We start from the raw sequence: 21,431 nt of genomic DNA, 5'->3' as shown, positions 1-21,431 counted from the left end.
TGACGTGGGACAAGCTCGTCCCGAAATATTGAGGAAAATTCCCTCTGAGAGCCGCTCCATTTCATGGGCTCTTGAACCAAACATACCTCCATCCTAGTTGGCTCGTGAACCAAATGTTACCTAGAAGAATCCTAGTTGCGCATCTAGATTGCACATGTTTTAGTTTACATATATTTTGTGCAAATCTAGTTGAAGCCGTAGGTTAAGGTTTTAAATTTGCCTAATTTTCCCTCTTCCCTCTTAGGCTATGAGCGCCGATTCCTTTCATCGTAGTGGAGGAAAGAAAAATATAATAGTATATAGTATATATCTAGAAGTAGATGTATACATACCTGAGAGATTGCGACCCCAACGTGGCGTAGCCAGAGCTCATTATCTTCGATGTTGTAGGCCGATATGGTCATCCGTCCACCCAAATGTATGAGCAATATAGGGGCCCATAACACCTCTAGATCGTGGCTGCCAGCGTCCCCATAAGAAGAATGGCACTGCAGCTTTTTCTGACGGTTGAAGAGTGTGGCTAGGGCATATATCGCAAGAGCATCGCCGCCGAGATACGACAGCCAGATAAGAAGTCTATACGAGGAACGGAGGCTTGGCTTCCTGCGATAGGGGCCATATATTGCTAGGTACAACTGGATGGCGAGGCTGCCTAAGACAAGGACGCGCAGCTGCCACTCTTCCCACCATTGCAACGCACTAGAGAGGCTCATTGTATTAATGGTTTAGTGACATTTGCTAACACCAGCGGCGAACACATGTATATATATAGCTCCTGCCGCATGCGGGTACGGTGTTGGGAGTTAACAAGCAAAGATAGCATCAGTAGTCCAAAGTTGTTGTTGTCTGGCGCTGGCATGGTCCCTTTCATTTCGTGTAACTAAAGAACCAAGCAAGGAATTAATATGTAGGACCAGGGAATACTATCTCTATCACGCAAAGAGCATGGGGGGCAATAAAAGCTAGAGCTTTCTCCTGTATCTTTCTTTCTTCCCCAAGCTTCTATGTTGGAGTGTGCCTCTAATACATACATATGCACATGCCATGCATGCAGCTCCAATGTCGCTTACACTCAGGGGCGGATCCAGGAAAAAAAATAGGGGGGGGGGGGGGCTGACCACAATACACTAACTCATCAACACATGTCATATTCCCAAACTATATCAACGTTATAGTCTACAGTAGTTTCATGTGATAACATGGAATTGGGGATTTGAGGTCAGAAAGTTTAAGTTCCATACCTGGACGGCCGCGGCGCTGCGTGCCGCATCTTGTCATGCCGAACGCCAAGCCTCCGCAGCTCCGACTACGCCGGACCGCCGGTCCATCCGCCCTCCGCCCCTGCTCCAGAGTCCGGAGCGCCCGGCCACCCGGGGGCCGCGGCCACGCCGGGACGCCCCTCCGCCCCCACAGACCGGGACCGCGGGTCCCTGCGGCAGCGCAGATGCACAGCCGAGCGGCCAACCGAGCCCCTGCCTGGCTACCTGTCGCAGAGCAGCCCCCGCCACGCCACCGGTCTCCCACCGCTGCCGCCCCTAGTTGTCTTCCGCACGGGCGCCGCCTTGCCGTCCGCTCGTGAGCAGCCGAGCGCCCGAGCCAGCCTCCTGTCTCGCCTCCAGGGATTTCGATTGGGGAAAACCAGTGGTGGGTGGGCTGAATCCTAAATTGGCCATCGGGGCGCGATTTGGGCCGGTCACAGGGCGTATTAGTGCCGGTCCCTGTGGCCGGCACTAAATGGCCGGCACTAACGTGAAAGACGTTAGTGCCGGCTACTCTGACCGGCACTAACGCGCGCGTGTTAGTGCCGGTCCGAAATACCAGCCGGCACTAACGTGCCCGACCCCGCCCGAGTCCTCACAGCAAGGTTAGTGCCGGCTGATATAACTAGCCGGCACTAAATGTTTTTTTATGTTTCTTTTCTTTTCGTTTTATACGTATGGCTATGCATATTTCTACCGTATGTGACTACATAGTCGTACTATTTGCATTGCATAGTATTATTAGAACAGTATATTACACTAACATTATATATATATATTTGTCATGTATGGAACACTTAGGAGTTCAAAAGTACATGAGATATTACAAATTATTAAGCACATCAAGTATAGTAACGTATCAACTTCCTCGTCGTCGGATCTTCTTGGGCGACGCTTATACGGAGATCGCCATGAAATTCGCCCTTAGGATTTATGACTTCATCGAGTAGAAATCCGCATATAGCTTCTTGAATTGCCCTGATCCGAGCGATTTCAATGAGTTCTTCTTTCATCCACCAACGCTGTCACATTTTTCGATAAAAACATGAGAATAAAAAATAATGAATTAAAATAATGAGCAGATGTGATTGTGCTCACGTACATTGAATGCCTCCACTGTCATTTGTCCTTTTTCACTTGCAAAAGAGTTGATCCACTCGCATACGTAGTATCCACATAAGTTGTTTTCCTTGGCCCTGTCTCCAACACTATGGACAAATGTGGGTTACGATATAGAATTTTTCTGATGTTTATTGCAAATGACATTAGTAGCGAGAGTATATTCATACCGGAAAATCAGTCACCCAATGAAGAGGCTCGATTTCACCTATGGGCAAGCCTATGTGTTTGTGGAGGTAGCGACTCCATGCAGTATTTACCACCTCGATGATATCTTGGTACTTTGATATATCCTGCCTTAACGAGTCGTACACCAAGACCTTGTGCTCCTCAATCCGAATACAAAGCAATATCCAATGAAAGCTGTGCATATACATACGCATAACCAATTAATGTTGATCACAATAGTTATTAAATAGTATTATTAATATGAAGGGATTGAAAAAAAGAGGCTAACAAAGAACGACTCACTGATGGTTGTATGGCAAGAGAATGAAGGGACACATGCTATTTTTACGCAACCCCCTGTATATAACATTGACTATGTCTCTAGGATTTTGCGCTAACGATTTCTCGTGTATAATATCGGGGTCGAAGAACCCGACGTTATGGAAGTTCTTCTTTCGGCAAATTTGAATTTTTGACCTATGGGACACAAGAAAAACGGGGTTCAGTCAACACACAAGGCTAAAAATAATGAAACGAGAGACAATACTTACATGCACCATACACTCATGAGGGACTTGTGAAGGGCATCTTGATGGTATAAATCGTAAAGTGCTGCAAACTCGATATATACATCATCTCCCTCCCGCCAGAAATGCTCATCTTTAATCCGAGCCGGGAACATCTCTAATTCATTAGCTTTAGATTGCACGGCATACCATTTGTGTAACTCGGCCATTCTCGTTGGTAGGAATGGTAGCAACTCTGGCCATATCAAAGGTTCACCAAGTACAAACTTTTTCTTGCCGCGTGCATTCTGTAGGGCCTCCCCAAGCAATTGAGCCCTTGTTAGATCAGTTTGCAATATCATCCCAGCCATGGTCAATGGATCTCTTGATTCATCGGGACATTCTTCACGCGGCACTATCAACGGAGGGATCGATTGTTTGGACTGCTCTCCGAGCTGGGGAACGGTCTTTGCATTAAGCCGCCGATTCTTGGGGTTGCTGTAGCACTTTCTGATCTGACGATCATAATCCGACTCCCTTTCTTTCTCCTTGGTGGGATCTTTAATGAAGTGTGCCTTTGCACCCGGATCTATTTCTGGCTTCTTGTTCGCAGCCTCCCTCAGTAGCTTGCGCTTCAGCAAGAAGGTTTGAAACGATTCTACTGCCTCTTCCTCTTCTGTAGCCTTCGCTTTCTTCTTTCTTTGCTGCTTATGAGATGGTTGGACCGAAGGTACCGTGTATGCCTTCTGTCGCTGACTCTGATTCTATTGTGCGGCTGGTGATGATGCCGGAATTGGCTCGCTTTGTGCGGCTGGTGATGGCGGATCCTGTGCGGCTGGTGATGGCGGATCCATGCTGGGGTCCCGTGCAGGCGGTGGAGAAGGTGGGCCAACACTAGGATTCCTGTCAGCTGGCGTTGGTGATCTTTGCCTTGAGCACCGAGCGGAATCTGTGTCTGCTTGCACCAATCTTATGTCGCGCTTTGGCCACGCGATCCATGTGTGTACGGCATGTTGTAGTTCTGTTTCTTCAGGACTTATAGGGATCGGGAGGTCCATGTCTTCCCAGCGTTCTTCAGTAATTCGGTCAACAAAGACTCTTGCGAATCCTTCAGGAATCGGCTGGCAATGTATTGTCCCGCCCTCTTCTTGGACTTCCGCATAACCCTCAGCACAAACTTTGAGCTTTTTCCCATAAAGAACCAGAAGCTCACATTGGGTCCTAACGGTGATTTCGTCAATGGGGTCCCTCGGCCTGTCGGCACCCAAATTAGGGTGCTCCGTGGAAGCAACACTGCTACGATGCTGAGAAGGGGGGCTGATCTCCACATTGGCAGCTAGTTGGTCCGAGCATTGCCCAACTGCTGCCTCAAGTGACATTATCCGGTTTTCTAAGCTACAGATCTTCTCTGCCACTACTGCCTTGCTTCTGCATCGGCTTCGGTAGGTTTCGAGATCTCCAGAAAAGCCATATTTCCAGGGAACTACGCCCACGCCTCGGGTCCGTCCAGTGTGTTCCGCATTCCCAAGAGCATAAGTCAGCTCGTCATTCTCTCTGTTGGGCTGGAAGGTTCCTCCTTCGGTACGCCTCATTGCTCGACATGTCCTTCACATAGAACACTTGTGTCACATCCTTGGCTAGAACGAATGGCTCATCTTTATATCCAATCTTTTTAAAATCGACTATGGTCATCCCATACCGGTCCTTCGTTACGCCTCCTCCAGCCACCCATTCACAACGAAACAGAGAGACAACTATGGGTCCATATTCAAGTTCTCATATCTCCTCTATGACACCATAGTAGTTGTTCTTTTCTCCATTACTGTTTACTATACACATACGGACACCACTGTTTTGGTTGGTGCTTTTTTTTATCTTGAGCTCTCGTGTAAAATGTATACCCATTGATTTCGTACACTTGGTATTGCTGGACGGTTATTGATGGTCCCCTAGCCAGCCATTGAAGTTCTTGATCAACTGTGTTGTTGCCCAATAATTTTCGTCTGAACCAGCCGTCAAAAGTTTTTATATGTTGGCGTGTAATCCAAGCAAAATTCTTCTGTGGATTTTTGGACCGTATAATATTCATGTGCTCATCAATATGGGGAGCCACCTTGGATGAATTCTGAAGAACCGTGAAGTTTGCTTGGCTGAATTCACTACAAGAGATGTTCATATTACATTTCTTTCCTAGTGTGCCTTTTCCCTTTAGTCACCCCTCATGGTGTGACACGGGGAGCCCAATCGGATTGAGATCAGGAAGATAGTCAACGCAAAACTCAATGACCTCCTCTGTTCCATAGCCCTTAGCAATGCATCCTTCTGGGCGAGAACGTTTGCGCACGTACTTCTTCAATACGGCCATGAACCTCTCGAAAGGAAACATATTGTGTAGAAAAACAGGACCCAGGATAGTTATTTCTGTCACAATATGAACTAGAAGGTGTGTCATAATATTGAAGAAGGAAGGTGGGAAGACCATCTCGAAGCTGACAAGACATTCGACAATGTTTTTCTGCAGCTTTATTAGATTATTTGGATTAATTGCTTTTTGCGAAATTTCATTCATGAACGCACAAAGCTTTACAACTGCCAATCTCACATTTTCCGGTAGAACACCCCTCAGTATAACCGGAAGTAATTGTGTCATCAGGACGTGGCAGTCATGGGACTTCAAGTTTTGGATTTTCTTCTCTTTCACATTTATTATGCCCTGTATATTTGAGGAGTACCCAGACGGGACCTTGATACTGTTCAAGCAATCGAACATACTTTCCTTCTCCTCTTTGCTCAGATTATAGCTAGCAGGTTTTAAATAGTGGCATCCTTTGTCTCTCTTCTTGGGTTGCAAGCCTTGTCGTCCTACTAGCTGCTGCATGTCGCGCCTTGCTTCCAATGTGTCTTTTGACTTACCATACACTCCCAGAAAGCCTAGTAGGTTCACGCAAAGATTCTTCGACAGATGCATCACATCAATTGCGTTGCGAACCTGTAAGACTTGCCAATAAGGTAGGTTCCACAATATAGACTTCTTCTTCCACATTGGAACATGTCCCTGGTCATCCTTGGGAACAGGTTGGCTACCGGGACCCTTTCCAAATACTACCTTCACATCCTTGATCATCGAGAACACACGCTTTCCATTACGGAATAGAGGCTTAGGACGAGTTTCGGGCTCTCCTTTGAAATGCTTCCCTTCGGTTCTTAGGGGGTGATCGGTAGGAAGAAATCGACGATGGCCCATGTATACGCACTTCTTACAGTGTTTCAAATAAATGCTATCGGTCTCATCATAACAGTGGGTGCAGGCCATGTATCCCATGTTCGATTGTCCCGAAAGTTTTGCAAGTGCAGGCCAATCATTGATGTATACAAAAAGCAAAGCTCGGAGGTTGAAGGACTCCTGTTTATACTCATCCCACACACGTACACCTTCTTCTTTCCAGAGTAGTAAGAGATCATCCATCAAGGGTTGCAGGAACACATCAATGTCGTTGCCAGGTTCTTTTGGCCCTTCTATAAGCACCGGCATCATGATGAACTTACGCTTCAGGCACAACCAAGGAGTAAGGTTGAACATACATAGGGTCACGGGCCATGTACTATGAGCGATGCCAAACTCACCATACGGATTCATTCCATCCGCACTTAGAGCAAATCTTATATTCCTTGGGTCGTTGTCAAATTGAGGATACTCTCGGTTAAGGTTTCTCCACTGGGACCCATCTGCTGGGTGTCTGATCATGTGATCCTCCTTACGGTCTTCTTTGTGCCACCGCATCAACTTGGCGTTATCCTTGTTTTTGAAAAAGCGTTTCAGACATGGTATTATAGGGAAGTACCACACCAATTTTGCGGGAACTCTCTTCTTTACCGGCTGCCCATCAACATCACCTGGATCATCTCGCCTGATCTTATACCGCAATGCGCTGCAAACAGGACAAGCTTCCAAATTCTCGTATTCGCCGCGATACAGGATGCAGTCGTTAGGACATGCGTGAATCTTTTGCACGTCCAATCCAAGAGGGCAAACCATCTTTTTAGCTTCGTATGTTGTTGACGGCAGTTCATTACCTTCAGGAAGCATGTTCTTTACAATCTTTAATAGCTCACCAAATCCCTTATCGGTGACACCATTAGTTGCCTTCCATTTCATCATCTCTAGCGTGGTACCCAACTTCTTCTGCTCCGGTTTGCAACTAGGGAACAACGGCTTTTTGTGATCCTCCAACATCTTCTCGAATTTTAATGCCTCCTTCACAGTCTCACTGTCTTTCTGTGCTTCAAGCAACGCCTGACCTAGCTCGTCAGGTGGCTCCTCTTGTGCAACATTTGCTTCACCCTCGTCCATTGGTTCATCTTGAAAGCCACCTGCTTCATGAACCCATGCCCAATCTGGAAGATTGTTATCACCATCGTCATCTTCTTCATTATCTTCCATCATAACTCCAACTTCGCCGTGCTTGGTCCAAAGGGTATAGTTACTCATGAATCCATTCAAGGCCAGGTGATTCCATAGAGTATCTCTTTTTCGGAATTCTTTTTTATTTTCGCAAACACTGCATGAACAACACATTAAACCCTTTGGCGACCTATTTGCCATTGCCGCCTTGAGAAAAGAATCTAAACCCTGAATCCATGCCGAGGTGCTCCGGCTTCCGTGCATCCATTGCCAGTCCATCTGTACAAATTAAAAAAATCATGCTCATTATCCCTAAAAACAGGTTACTATGAAGTAATTCAAAAAAAAATGTAAATGTGTCATAGGCCACCTATCTAGTAAATTTAAACTAAATAGCAAAATAAATTGGCACAATAACATATACACATGTCACCATGAAATAATTCAAAAAAATCATTCTAAATGTGTGATAGTCAAACTATATAGTAATCATTCTCTAAAAAGCAACAAATCAATTCTACCTTGCTCAAATTAATGAACAAATTAATAAATCATGCTCATTTTCCCTCATCCTTAAAATTCTTAAAATTTTGCATTATAACATGTACACATGTCCCCGTGAAATAATTCAAAAAAATTACTCTAAATGTGTCATAGTCAAACTATCTAGAAAACCTTCTCTAAAAAGTAACAAATCGATTCTATTTTGCTCAAATTAATGAACAAATCAGAAAATTATGCTCATTTTTCCTCAACCTTAAAATCACTATTTTCTTTATCTAGAAAGCATGAAACAAAGAATAAGCACCGTGAAAAAAGAGTGGAAGAAGCTACTAACCTTTGGTGCACTTGGATGGGTGAAATCCTCACAAATTTGGGGGGAAATGGGCAGCACCTCCCCTCTAACACGCCATGAGAGAGAGGAGGAGCTCGGCCAAATGAAATGGTCGGGCTGGGGAAGGAGTGGCTGATATACGGGGCAATTTAGTGCCGGCTGGTGGCTCTAGCCGGCACTAAGTGTGGACTTTTAGTGCCGGCTAGAGCTACCAGCCGGCACTAACTTGTAATTGACCAAGTTAGTGCCGGCTAGACTTTCCAGCCGGCACTAACGTGTCTTATGACCGTTGTGGCATGCGCGCGGACCGTTGGGGGATGGCACGTTAGTGCCGGCTAGTTTTTCTAGCCGGCACTAACGTGCCCGCCTTGTACTGTACAGGCACGTTAGTGCCGGCTCCTATTTGACCGGCACTAACGTGCTGGTACCAATATGACATTCTCCAGCAGTGAACGGGGCGCGATTTGGGCCGGTCAACGGGGCGCGATTTGGGCCAGTCGGCCTGGGCAGCTGGGCTGGTTGGTTGTTTTGGCCCACATCACGAAGAAAGGGTCTTCTTTTACCTTCAGCATCTCCATTGCTCATCCATGGTGGCTAAAAATTAGAGGGGGGCTGAGGGGGGATCCATGGATTCCCAGGCAGTAGGGGGGCTCGAGCCCCCTTAGCCCCCCTTTGGATCCGCCACTGCTTACACTAGCTACATCTACATGAAAGACGACCCGCCAAACATGTCCCGGACGCAAATGGTATCCGTGTTATTAGAAATGGGTCACCACCTACAATTAATTCGTAAAAAATGATATCCATCACCTATAACTCGTTCAAAGTGATGGGTAAGACTAGTCTTAGTGGGGAGTAGACTAGTAGAGAACTATACATAGATGACGAAACAAATTTGTCACAGTAGGCCACAAAAACATCTTTACAAGTGTTTTGTGATGAATTAGTGACGAAAACTCGTTTGTCATAGCACTCGCGTCATATTTGTTCCACCATGACAAAAACATAAATTTCGTCATAGAAGTGAACTTTTCAATGTCGAAACATATTTCGTCATCGAATAGACGCTCTTCAGTGACAAAATATTTACGTCATAGTTGGTGACCAGATTCGTCATTAAAGGCTATGCCACGTGGCATGGCCCCGCCGGCGGCTGATGTGGCTTTGGGTGACACGCTGGTGGGTGACGCGGCCAGAGCCACGTGGCAGGTGATGTTGCCAGTGCCACATGGTAGGTGATGTGGCAGATGACATGGCTAGTGCCACATGGCACTATTTTGTGCAGCCACGTGTCTCCACTGGACTTACCTCGTGGATCATTCTCATCACCCCACGTGTTGTCACAGTTTTGTGCCACGTGGCAGCCTATAAAGTGTATTTCTTTTTGTCGCAGAACATGGCAATTTTCATCATGAAAATAACATCCTTGTCATCATAAAATGTTCTCCAAAAAAGTCACAGTTTTCTCATCTTTCATCACAAAAGTACACAGATAGCTTAGATCACAGAACAGCTCACAGAACATGACATCTTCAACACAGATCACTGAAGTTCAACACATAAGTTCAACACATGATCATTGATCTGAAGTACATAGAGCAACAAGTGACATAAGTTCAACACAGACCAATACAACTGACAAGTTCTTAGTAGCCAACACAAGCCATCACATAATACTTGACATAAGTTTAGGACTAACACAAGTTTGGGACAAGGGACTAGTTCATAAGTCTAGGATGAGTTACCATTCAAGGTCAAGAGACGGCGGAGGAGCATATTGTTCTCTTCTGCTGTCTTTATGGTTTGATCCAGCCGCCTTTGGGTCTTAGCGAGATTTTCCTCTGCAAGGTCACTTTTCTTCTTCAAGGCCTCAACTTCTTCCTGGAGTGCAGCTTTGGCTTGTTGTTCAGCTTCAAGTTGTTCCTGAAGTTCTCTTTCGGTCGATGACACTAATCTTGAGGAGCACCTTGGCTGTAGACCAGCATTCTTCATAAATATGTTCGACATGGAGCTGTCTTTGGTGAGCACTTAGGCAACAATTTGTGCACTAGAGATTGGCTCTTCACCATCAGGTACACTGCCTTCCAATTCTCCATTTAATCAAAGGATAGAATATTAGGTGGGTAGACATTAGTAAAGGACAACATGAATCAATATTATTGTGCAAGTCTGTACATAGCCTCAATGCAAACCACCAGAATAAAATTCGCGAGCACACTCTTACAAAGAATCGTGCGAACTTATTAACGTATATACCTCTAAAATATTTTTCACATGTAGTACAGCGAATATAAGTTGTCATGTACGGTTTTGAAGAATTTTTAGAAAGATTTGGTATTTTCTATCGTTTAATTGAATTTTTGCGTGTTTTTCGGAAGCAAATCCAAGGTGAACTATGTGTACGTCCAATATTATTCCTAAAATTCCACAAAATATATATTTAGAGTCAGGTGTGGCGTATTGATGTCCCGGGTACAAATTTGAAAGCCCCCAGAATCATTTTAGGACCAGGCCAAGCCACCGACCGGTACTAAAATGCGACATTTAGTACCAGGCGGTGGCTTGGCCCGGTACTAAATGGTCCTCTAAGGGTTACATCAAAAGAAATGCATCTCCTACCCAGTCACAAGTGATGCATAGGTGCATAAGCAAGGCTCACGCGAAGCCGGAGGTTATGACTTCAATTCCCACGAACCACGCATGCGCATATTACGCACAAAATTCACGTGAGTTGTGACTTGGGAGGATGCGCGTGTGCGGGGCCTCCTAGCTGCTCATCACTTATTTCTTTAATTTTTGGGTGCAAAACCGTTTAGTACCGGTCTGTATTATGGACCGGTACTAAATGGTCCCTTTAGTACCGGGCGTTTTGGCCGGTACTAAATGGCATGCCATTTAGTACCGATCAAGCGGTACCGGTCAGCCGCCCGGTACTAAATGGGGGTTGTTGACCGGTACTAATGATAGATTTTTTAGCAGTGTTTTACTCATAACTTTTTTCAACCGACTTACTAAAAGTTAATTTTGAACATAACTTCCACGAGAATGTTATCAGGAAAACTTCCCACACAATTTTAATGCATAAGTTCATCATACAGCTAGCAAAAAAATATAATTTCTCGAGATAACTTAGATACATGTTTAGAGAGTTACTTTAGCCTATTTTTATAATGATAGAGGTGGATAATTTATTAGTAAACATGATAGATCCAATGACTATTATAGTTAGAGTTGTCAGATTAATAACCAGATGTTTCTGATTTTTATGAGAACTTTTTGGATTTTCTTTATTTTTTAGAGTGTCCACCTAGGATCATATGTGGCTTCACGTGAAGAGTTAAAAGGAGCCTCTAATTAGTAATACTAGGTGATTCTCCGTGCGTTGCTGCGGGATTTGATATAGTTTTTTCATAAACTATGAGAGGCGGATGCCTTTCATAGTTGCAGAAAGAGAGCTGAGAAGCCATCAGTAGTGGCACTCGCGTCACCGCTGCTAGTGGTAGAGGAAGAGATAGTGATGACAGATTCTTAGACCTTAATGCTATCAATGGATTTTGTTGGGTACATGAAGAGGTAGTGCTGGTCTGCTGGAGGCCATTGGACACCATCGCATGCAGCGTTGAGTGGTGGAGAAATTAGGGTGTGTTTGGTTGGGCTGCGACTTTTGGAAAAGTTGCCGTGGGCTGTGGCTTTTGGAAAAGCTGTTGTGGGATGTTGTCTGGAAGTCTGTTTGGTTGAGCAGCCGTGGCTTTGGATAAAACTTCTTTCACTTCCAAGCGGACCCCACATGCCATAGAGACAAATTACGTCTTCTTCCACTCTCTCACCTCCTCTTCTTCTTCCTCTCTCTCACCAATCTCTTCCTCTCTCTCCCTCACCGAGGGTGGCAGGGGCAGGCCGGCGGCGGCTACGCACAGCCGAGCTCGTCCCTCGAGGCGGAACCTGCGCCGTCGGCGGCTGCATGTGGTGGAGCTCGTACCTCGGGGAGAAGCTCGCGCCGACGGAGGCCGCCCGCTAACAGAGCTCATATGTTAGGGTGGAGGGCGCTCCGGCGGTGGAGCTCGTGCCTCAGGGCGGAGCTCACGCTGGCTGTGGCTGCCCGCTAATGGAGCTCGTCCCTCGGGGCAGAGGGTGCTCTGACAACGGAGCCTGGGCCTCGGGGCGGAGCTCACGTCGGCGATGACTGCCCACGGTAGAGCTCATCCCTCGGGACGGAGCCCGCGCTGGCGGTGGCTGTGTGCGCGGCTGAGCTCGCCCTGGGGGCGGCGGAGCTCGCCCTCACCCGTGGCGGTGGCAGCGCGGAGAGTTGGAGAAGGGGCGAGCAAGCGGCGCCGACAGGGAGAGCTGGTGGCAGGGCGAGCTCGCGGTGGCGGCGGGGAGAGCCGGCAGCGGCGGAGGGGCGAGGTTGCGGCCGCGAGGGGGCACAGGGGTTGCAAGAGGGAGGACAAAAAAAAAAGAAGCGAACCAGCATCCTCATAACCAGTGGCATGTGGATAATTTTTTGATCCAAAAACCAGTGAAAGCAGGGGGTGAGGTGCTTTTGATTTGTACTACAGTAAAAGCTGCTTTTGGCAAAAGGACATCTGGCTTTTGAGCCTTTTGGTTGATATTTTGGCTTTTGGGGGCAAAAGCCATGGCCAAAAGCCCAACTAAAGGCAGCCTTAGTGTTTTTTTCTGCAGCCGGAAGGATGGAGGGAATATGAAGGTGGGCGTCGATGTGTGAGTAATCTTAAACAGAGGTGGAGGTGGATGCGTGGGCCAGGAGGAAACGATGATGTGGAGGGCTATGGATTGAGAAAATTGTAAGACACCCATCTAATGGATAGAAGATGTGCACAAAGTTAATTGGGAACATATCAAGTGCAAACCAACCCCTCCATGCAAACTTCAATCTGGGCCACCGGATCAACATCCAAGGGGGCAATGTGGGATTGCATAATTTTACAATTAACCGTCCGCCTCTAATCACACTCTTACAAATTCCCCCTCCCACTCCCCGTGCGCACCCTTTAGATGTTGATCCGGTGGCCTAGATTGAAATTTGCACGATCTGCACGAAAGTGTTGGTTTGCACCTGATATGTTTCCAAGTTGATCGGACGGTTACAATAATCAAGGTGGCGTGGCTGATTGAGATAAGAGAGAAATAGCAATAAATAATGCTTATTAGTGGAATGCATGACATGTTGACGTGGATAACAAAATGCTACTGTAGTGGATTTTAATTGCATGTGATAGTGCTTGATGAGGTGGATAGTTTACATGTTGAGAGAAATTTCTATTGGGGACCAACTATATAGGTTTTATATATTACATTTTTTTAGGGAAAGGCGTACTGCTTATATTAAAGAGCGTTTACAGCAGTACAAACTCCATCTGGTGGAGTGATAAACCACACATGTCTACCAAAATTCTCATGCACCGACCCTTTAGCTAGTCTATGAGCATCTCTATTAGCTTCCCTACCTTCATGAGTAAACCTGACCTTAGTGAAGTCCTCCGCTCTTGCCTTGATTTCGTGAATAATATGTCCATAAGCTCCCATTGCGGTTCCTTGCAAATTCTGAACCACGTTCAGGCAATCCGACGCCAGCTTGAATTTCTGGAGCACCAGATCGCTAGCCAGCGCCATCTCTTCACGGCATGCCATCGCCTCTGCCATCTCCAGGTCAGTTATACCTTCCGTCACCAGTGTCGAGGCTCCTAGGAAATTGCCAGCCTCGTCACGAGCCATAGCCGCTATCGTGAACTTGGTTGTGTTCTTCGAGAGAGCCGCATCAACATTGATCTTCCCGAACCCGGGTGGTGGTGGAATCCAACCAGATTGCTTGGCTTGGGCCGGTTTCCACTCTTTCTGCACCGGTTTGCTCTCGGCTAGATCAGCCAAGAATCTTTTCACAAAACAATGTGTCGATAATGGGCTCTGGTAATTATTCTCATGGATGATCTTCCGCTTAGCATACCAGATCGTCCACATTGTGACCACCATCTTCACTAGCACATCATGGCTCAGTGAATTCATCGCTTCATGAAGCCATCCTCGAGCATCTTGCTGCTGTGTAGAGCTAATGAAATCAACTATCTCTTCACTCTGCAGCGCCCATACACACCTCGCCTAATGGCACTCAATTAAGGAGTGCTTCCACGATGGGCAAGAGCCATACATTAACAGGGGCAAGATGGGCAGCTGCACGGGGCCTCCAAATATTTGAGGCCCTCAAATCATGTAATTATATTAATTAATGAACTATAGAAAAAATAAAAGGCCCACTAAAGCCCATACGTAGATGTTTAGGACTTTTGTCCTTCCGTTGTTTCCGCCGCAGGAAGCCAGTCCCGCCGTTCCGCAAACTCTTCGTCTCCTACAAACACTGCCTGTTCATCTGTTATTTGGATTATCTGATCGTCCCCCAAAGGATACGGCCGATCAAACCTTGCAAACGGCGCATACTCGCATCTCAATTTTTATTACACGAGGTTACAGGTACATGCTCATCTTCTAAATTTTCATTTGGACCTATTATGTTCCTATCTTGTTTAATTAAACCTACTTAGACTACAATTCCAATTCTCGTATGGTTTAAGCCTACTAGACTGAAGTTGGTGAAATCCTACTTGCGAGCTACTATGACACAAGAAAGACTTATGCATTGGCAATAATAACACTTGAAAATAATATCTTGGAGAATATTAAGTATGAAGATGTAATTGAAAATTTTATTTCAAGAAATACTAAAAGGATAATGTTTTTTTAGTAGACCATGAAGGTCAGTTTATTGCTTTTGGCACTATCTTTACTGTTTTAGCTTAAATAATGTATATCAAAATTAAAAGTATGCCATGTTTGTGTTGTATTTCAAATTTTTAGGGTCCATTATACGTTTCGCACCGGGCCCCCGATTCGTAGATATGGCCCTGATTACATGTTTAGTGTTACTTTTGACTATTTTCATAAAAACATAATGGATAATTTATTAGAAAATATGACAAATCCAATGACTATTATAATGAGATGTGTCAGATTGATGTTCGCATGTTTCTAATTTTTGTATAAATTTTATAATTTCTCTATTTTTTTTAAATATCTACCTAGAATTCTAGGTGGCTTCACGTGGAGACTTTAAAGGAGCCTCCAATTAGTAATAATTAGGTGATTCCCCGCGCATTACTGTGGGATTTGCGAGAGCTTTTCGATAAATTATGATAAAAAATACAATAATTCTTTAAATAAAATGCTATGAAGAGCATGTAGTAAGATAAATAAGCACTTAGATCGAGTTTGCTAAAAAATAAAAAATTATATTTTTTAATAAAGAAAAGCTCGTATTAATGGTGCATTTGTTGAGATTGCGTTGAAAGCCATATGAGAAATCTCTTGGATTAAAAATAATAGATTTTTGAGTTATTCTTTGGTTACAGAAGAAAGAAACGAATAAGACATACATTTCATGGATATAAGACGTGCATGAAGTTGATTGGATGGTTATAATAATATGAAGGTCTTGTTGGACAGCTTTTGGGAGAGTGGCAGCTCATGGTCGCCTGTTGGTGCTGCGCTCTCCACCAGCTCCGCGAAGTCGTAGCCGGCTTGGAGGAGCTTCTCATACTTGCCGGGGCGAGTTGGATGCACTGCTTCATTTTTTTCTTACAGTGGATAGAAATGAGCGGCTTCTGGGGTGAGCGAGTGGCATATATATACTATGATGGAGAGGAATTGAAAGAACAATGACGCCATTAAGATGACTTTTGATTGTTGGATATTAATATGAGTGGGAGATGACTTTTGATTGTTGGATATTAACGTGATTGGGAGATGACTTTTGATTGCTGATGAGTAGTGGTGTATAATGTTAGTAGGAAGCAGTTTTGTGTGCTGGTTTGAGTAATATGCATGGTGACAAACTTACAAATGGATGAGCGTGGGTGCATGAATAAGTGGATTGGAAATACAATAACTTACAAATGGACGGGTAGATGTCCACAGAAGGAAACGATCTAACGGTGATAAGAATTTGAGGTGATGTGGCTCAACGTGGTTGCAAAGAAATAGAAGTTATGACCCTTAGTTGGGGCCAACTATATAAGTTTTATAGATAAGATAAGATGACATGTGAAACTTAAAAAAAAACTCAAAGAAGGGTTGTTACTCGTCATACAGTGGAGACATTTTACACGACATGACAACATGACAAAGTAGGTAGCTTACTGAGTATACATTGCACACGTCGTCGTCGATCGCTAGCTAAATGATCTTGATCTTAATTTGTTTGCGCCTGCTTCTTGGCCTCGAGCTCCCGGCCGCGCTTGGCCTCCTGCAGCATGGACACCACCTCCCTCATCGACGGCCGCTCCTGCGGGCTCCGGCTCGTGCACCGCAGTGCCACCCGCAGCGCCAGCGCCATCTCCTCCCGGGCCTCCTCGCCGCTTTGCCGCCGGTCCGCCGCCCACGCCGCCGCGTCCATCACGTCGCGCGCCCCGCCGCCGGCGACCTTGCGCCGCACCCAGTCCACGATGCTGCTCCCCTCGCCGTACTCCGCCTCCACCGCCCGCCGCCCCGTGAGGATCTCCAGCAGCACCACGCCGAAGCTGTACACGTCGCTCTTCTCGTCCACTCGGAGAGTGTACATGTACTCTGAATTATTATTCATGACCACGAAATGTTCAGTTAGGAGTTAGCTCTACACATCGAAAATGTTCATGTCATGGGCTCATGGCACGATCAGAGACAGAGACACGTACCTGGCGCGATGTAGCCGCAGGAGCCGGCGACGGCGGACATGGGCGCGGCGCCGCGGAGGGCCTTGGCGACGCCGAAGTCGGCGACGCGCGCCTCCATGTCGGCGTCGAGCAGGATGTTGCTGGGCTTGAGGTCGCGGTGCGCCACGGCGGGGCGGCAGTCGTGGTGCAGGTAGCTCACGCCCTGGGCCACGCCGACGGCGATCCGGTGCCGCGCGTCCCAGCCCAGCCACGCGGCGGCGGCGCCGGCGCCGTGCAGGAGGTCCTCGAGGCTGCCGTTGGGCATGTACTCGTAGAGCAGCAGCGTCGCCTCGCCGTTGGTGCACCAACCCAGCAGCCGGACGATGTTGCGGTGGCGGAGGTGGCCCAGCACCTCCACCTCCGCGAGCACCCTCTTGTCGCCGCTGCCGCCGTCGTCCTGCTGGTCCTTCCGCGGCGGCGGCGGCTCCGGACCGGCTGCCTCCTTCTGCGCCGCCGCTTGCCACAGCTTCTTCACCGCGATGACCTCGCCAGTCGGCATCTTCGCCCGGTACACCGTGCCCGACGACCCGGCGCCGACGATGCCCTCGCTCCCCTCGACGCACCGCGCCACCTCGTCGGCGGTGAAGCCGAGCTTCTGGAACGCGGTCATACGCCACGGTCCGGCGACGACGTTGGCCGCCCGCGCACCGCCCACACCCCCACTGCCGTTCACCGGAGCGGTGCCGCCGTCGTCTCGCCACTGGAGCCAGCGAGCCGTGACGGCGAGCACCGTCATCCCGGCGACCGCGACCGCGGCGGCGGAAACCCACATCGCCGCGTTGCGCCGAGCGGAGCTGCCCTCGCCCTCGCCGCCGCCTCGCGAGTCGGCCGGCGCAGCAAGATGGTTGAAGGACACGTCAAAGGTCTCCAGCGTGGTGCAGTTGGCGAACCCCGGCGGGACTGCGCCGGTGAGCGCGTTCCAGGACAGGTCGACCTCGGTGATCGACGGCAGGCCGGCGAGCCCTGCCGGGATCTCGCCGGCGAGCCGGTTGTGCTGCAGCCTCAAGCTCACAAGCCGCTTGCAGACGTCAATGTCACCGGGGATCGCGCCGGTCAGATCGTTCCCCGCCAGCTCCAGCCGGTACAGGTTTGAGCACCCGGCGGAGCCGAACGCCGGGACCTCGCCGTGGAGGGCGCACCTGCTCGCCGCGAAGACTTGCAGCTTCGGCGCCTGCCACGACACGTTCGGGAGCGCGCCGCCGACCGGGTTGCCGGAGATGTTCAGGTACTCGAGGCTCGGAGAAGTCACGAGGTCAGCAGGAATGCCGCCGCCGGCGAGCGAGTTGGAGCTCAGGTCCAGGTACGTCAGGTTGCCAATGGAGCCGAAGCCGGCCGGAATCCTGCCGGAGAGGCGGTTCGACTCGAGCCGGACTCGCCAGAGCGACGAGCAGCCGGCGAGGCTCGCCGGGATCGCCGAGTCGAAACGGTTATCGAAGAGGATGAGGCGCGCGAGACGGTTGCCGGAGCACATCCCGGCGGGGATCGGGCCGGACAGGGAGTTGGTCGACACGTCGACCCGGACGAGCCGGCCGCTCGCGCCGAGGGCCTCCGGCAGCCGGCCGGCGAGCGAGTTGTTCCAGAGCTGCAGCACCTCGAGGCTCGGCAGCGCGCCGATCGCCGGCGGGATCTCGCCCGAGAGGAAGTTGCTCATGAGGTTCAGCGTGGTGAGGTTCGCCAGGTCGCCGAGCCCGGTGGGTATGGCGCCGGCAAGCAGGTTGTCCGACAGGTCGAGAACCTGCAGGGCACGGAGGCGCGACCACCGCGGCGGAATCGCGCCGGCGAGCCGGTTCTTGAACAGGAACAGAGATTCAAGCCGCGCGAGCTTGCCGAGCTCCGGCGGCAGCGGGCCGGTGACGTTGGCCACGGCGATGTCGAGGTACAGGAGCTGCGTCAGGTTGCCGAGCTCCGCCGAAATGCGGCTGTCGTAGGCGTTGTACCCGATCTCCAGGTGCTCGAGAGACGCGAGCTCGCCGAGCTCCAGCGGCAGCCGGCCGGTGAGTGCGTTGCCGGAGAGGCGCAGGAACCGCAGCAGCCGGAGCTGGCCGACCTCAGAGGGGATGCTGCCGTTGAAGTAGCTGCCGCCGAGGTCGAGCCGCTCCAGCCGCCGGAGCTCGCCGAGGCCGCGGGGAAGCGGGCCGACGAAACAGTTGCTGAAGGCGTCGAGCGCGGTGAGCGCGGCGAGCGCGGCGATGCCGTCGGGGAACGTGCCGTTGAAGAAGTTGCGGCTGACGTCGAGCGCCTCGAGCCGCCGGAGCTGGAGCAGGGCCGGCGGGAACTCCCCGGAGAAGGCGTTGGCGCTGAGGTTGAGCACCGTGAGCGTCGGCGCCAGCAGCCGCGCCGCCGTGGCCGAGACGGTGCCGGAGAGGTTGCGGCGGGAGAGGTCGATCCCGACGACGTCCCCCGTGGCGGCGTCGCAGGACACGCCCGGCCACGCGCACCACGGCGGGGCCAGCGACCGCGTGGCCCCCGCTGACGCCGCGGCGGCGTACGTCCACGGCCGGAGCGCGCCGGCCGGGTCCCGCAGCGACGACTTGAGGGACAGCAGCGCGAGGAGGGGCAGCGGCGCCGACGACGCGGCAGTCGTGATGGTCAGCAGAGGTAGCAGGAGCAGGAGGCCGCCGTGGAGCGGGAGCGGCGACGGCGACGAGGAGGAGGTGCCCGTGGCGGCGGCCATGGCGGGGGAGGAGTGGCCGAGTGGGAGACGGTGCCGGTGGTGGTGCCAGGGGGAACGAGGGGGCGGTAAAATGGAGGCGGGAAAGGTGGTGGTGGCGCACTGGTGAAGGTCATGATGAGGGGCTTGGAGATGGAGGCGGAGGAGGTGGTGGTGGTGGACGACATGAGGAGTGGGATGTGGAAGCGCGGGGTGGAGACTGGAGCTCGAGGAGGGAGAGGAAGGGGTGGTGGTGGAGGTGGTGATGATGGCGGCGATCTGGTCGGACCGGGCTCTGCTTTCTCTCTCACCATTGCGGCAACGTGGAAGCTTAGGCTTTTTCGTTGTACCGTGCATGAACATGCCTATTGCCTCATCACAATTAGCACTAGTTCTCTCTCTCGTCCTGCATGAGATAGTTTTCTGAACACTACCTTTTTTTTAACAAAAGGAAATAAGAGAACATTTTAAAGTTTGAAGCTTCAAATTAAATGATGGTTCTCTTAAAAGATTAAGCTTCAAATTTCACGAAAAACTTAAAAAGTAGCCAGTAAGATTCCATTGGGAAATGAACTGTTTGAAGCAGCAGCAAGAGACCAAGAGTGAGGATCAGGGCCTCTAGCAGGCTTTGATGTTGAATGAACAGTTCATGTTGCTGTATGCGACAACAAGGCAACATCCGCAACCTCTTTTTTGCCCGGCATTGTCTCTTTCGCTTTTCCAATTCATCCATAGGTTTGCTGCCCTTTCCCCCCTTTCTTCCCTTTCTCAAAGAGCTCCTCCTACACCTCGAGGGTGTTACGACCTTTTGGATCATCTAGCGGTAGATCAGAGGGGTGACTCACTTGTTCTTGAGGAACTCGAGTCGCCCATCACTGGTCCGTTGGTGAAGGTCTGCTCTACGGCAGCGACGCACGGTGCAGAGGTACATCGCGGCGGTGTAGAGGCAGTCATGTAGTCGACGGCGAGCCGGTGGAGGCGATGGCGCGGCATAGTGGTGCTTCCCATCGCTGACCGCCCCCCTCTCTAGATCGGGTTAGGGTTTTGGACGGTGGAACCAGTGACGGCGATGAACCTCGTTTCCCGAGCCGCTAGTTCCCACCTCCTCTTTATAGGGCTGCGCAATGGGGGCCCACCAGCCTCTTCTTAGGCTAGACGTCCCCGATCAGGACGCGAGTCAAGGTTCGGCCCAGTCGTTGGACTGGCCCGGTGGAGATCAATCTAACATTCTCCCCCTTGATCTCACCTCTGTACTTTAAAATTATTCAACTTGAATTTAACTCTTTACTTTTTCTTTACTCATTTTGCTCTTGGTCCTCGTCTCATTGCAGATTGGTACGTAGGGCGTGCTTCATCATGACAGTTATCACTTACTGCCAGACTAACAGCCACAATACACCTTTCTGTATTGAAACAAGACCTTAACCTTTCTTTGGGCCCTTTAGTAATCCAGAAATCATAGGCCTCCCGTAAAACACATGTCGACTTGGGCGGTAGACCTTTAGTAAGCGGATCCGCAAGCACTTGCTTGATACTTTGATGCTCAATACTTTCATATGATTCTGGATTTTCTCCTTTGCAACATATAACTCACCGTCATAGTGTTTGGCAGCACACTTGACATGTTGCCATAGGAGTAAAAACATTCGAATGGTATATTGCTGTTGTCTACCATTATCAATTCCGGGTAAAGGTTCCTCAATCATTTTGTCTATCCTGTAGCCTCATATCATGCT

At 49.3% G+C, this 21,431-nt stretch overlaps 1 protein-coding gene across 1 annotated transcript; it reads right to left on the bottom strand.

Annotated features, from left to right (window-relative positions):
• Positions 1-16,324: 16,324 nt before the first annotated feature.
• LOC120711373 (leucine-rich repeat receptor-like protein kinase TDR) lies at positions 16,325-19,971 on the bottom strand. Its single transcript, XM_039996865.1, has 2 exons — positions 17,028-19,971; positions 16,325-16,920 (listed from the first exon to the last, which is right to left on the bottom strand). The coding sequence occupies exons 1-2, from the start codon at positions 19,717-19,719 to the stop codon at positions 16,547-16,549; spliced, it is 3,066 nt and encodes a 1,021-aa protein (XP_039852799.1). The 5' UTR covers positions 19,720-19,971; the 3' UTR covers positions 16,325-16,546.
• Positions 19,972-21,431: the final 1,460 nt, after the last annotated feature.

This window comes from Panicum virgatum, chromosome 6K (assembly GCF_016808335.1).
Source record: "Panicum virgatum strain AP13 chromosome 6K, P.virgatum_v5, whole genome shotgun sequence".
NCBI lineage: Eukaryota > Viridiplantae > Streptophyta > Magnoliopsida > Poales > Poaceae > Panicum > Panicum virgatum.
The sequence above is the reverse complement of the archived record's forward strand: the minus strand, read 5'-3'. Positions and strand labels throughout refer to the sequence as shown.

Excerpts from the sequence above, each read along its gene's own strand:
- LOC120711373 (XM_039996865.1), bottom strand. The coding sequence starts at position 19,719 with ATGGCCGCCGCCACGGGCACCTCCTCCTCGTCGCCGTCGCCGCTCCCG. Across the intron at positions 16,921-17,027 it reads CTGCGGCTACATCGCGCCAG|AGTACATGTACACTCTCCGA; the intron begins GTACGTGTCTCT and ends ATAATAATTCAG.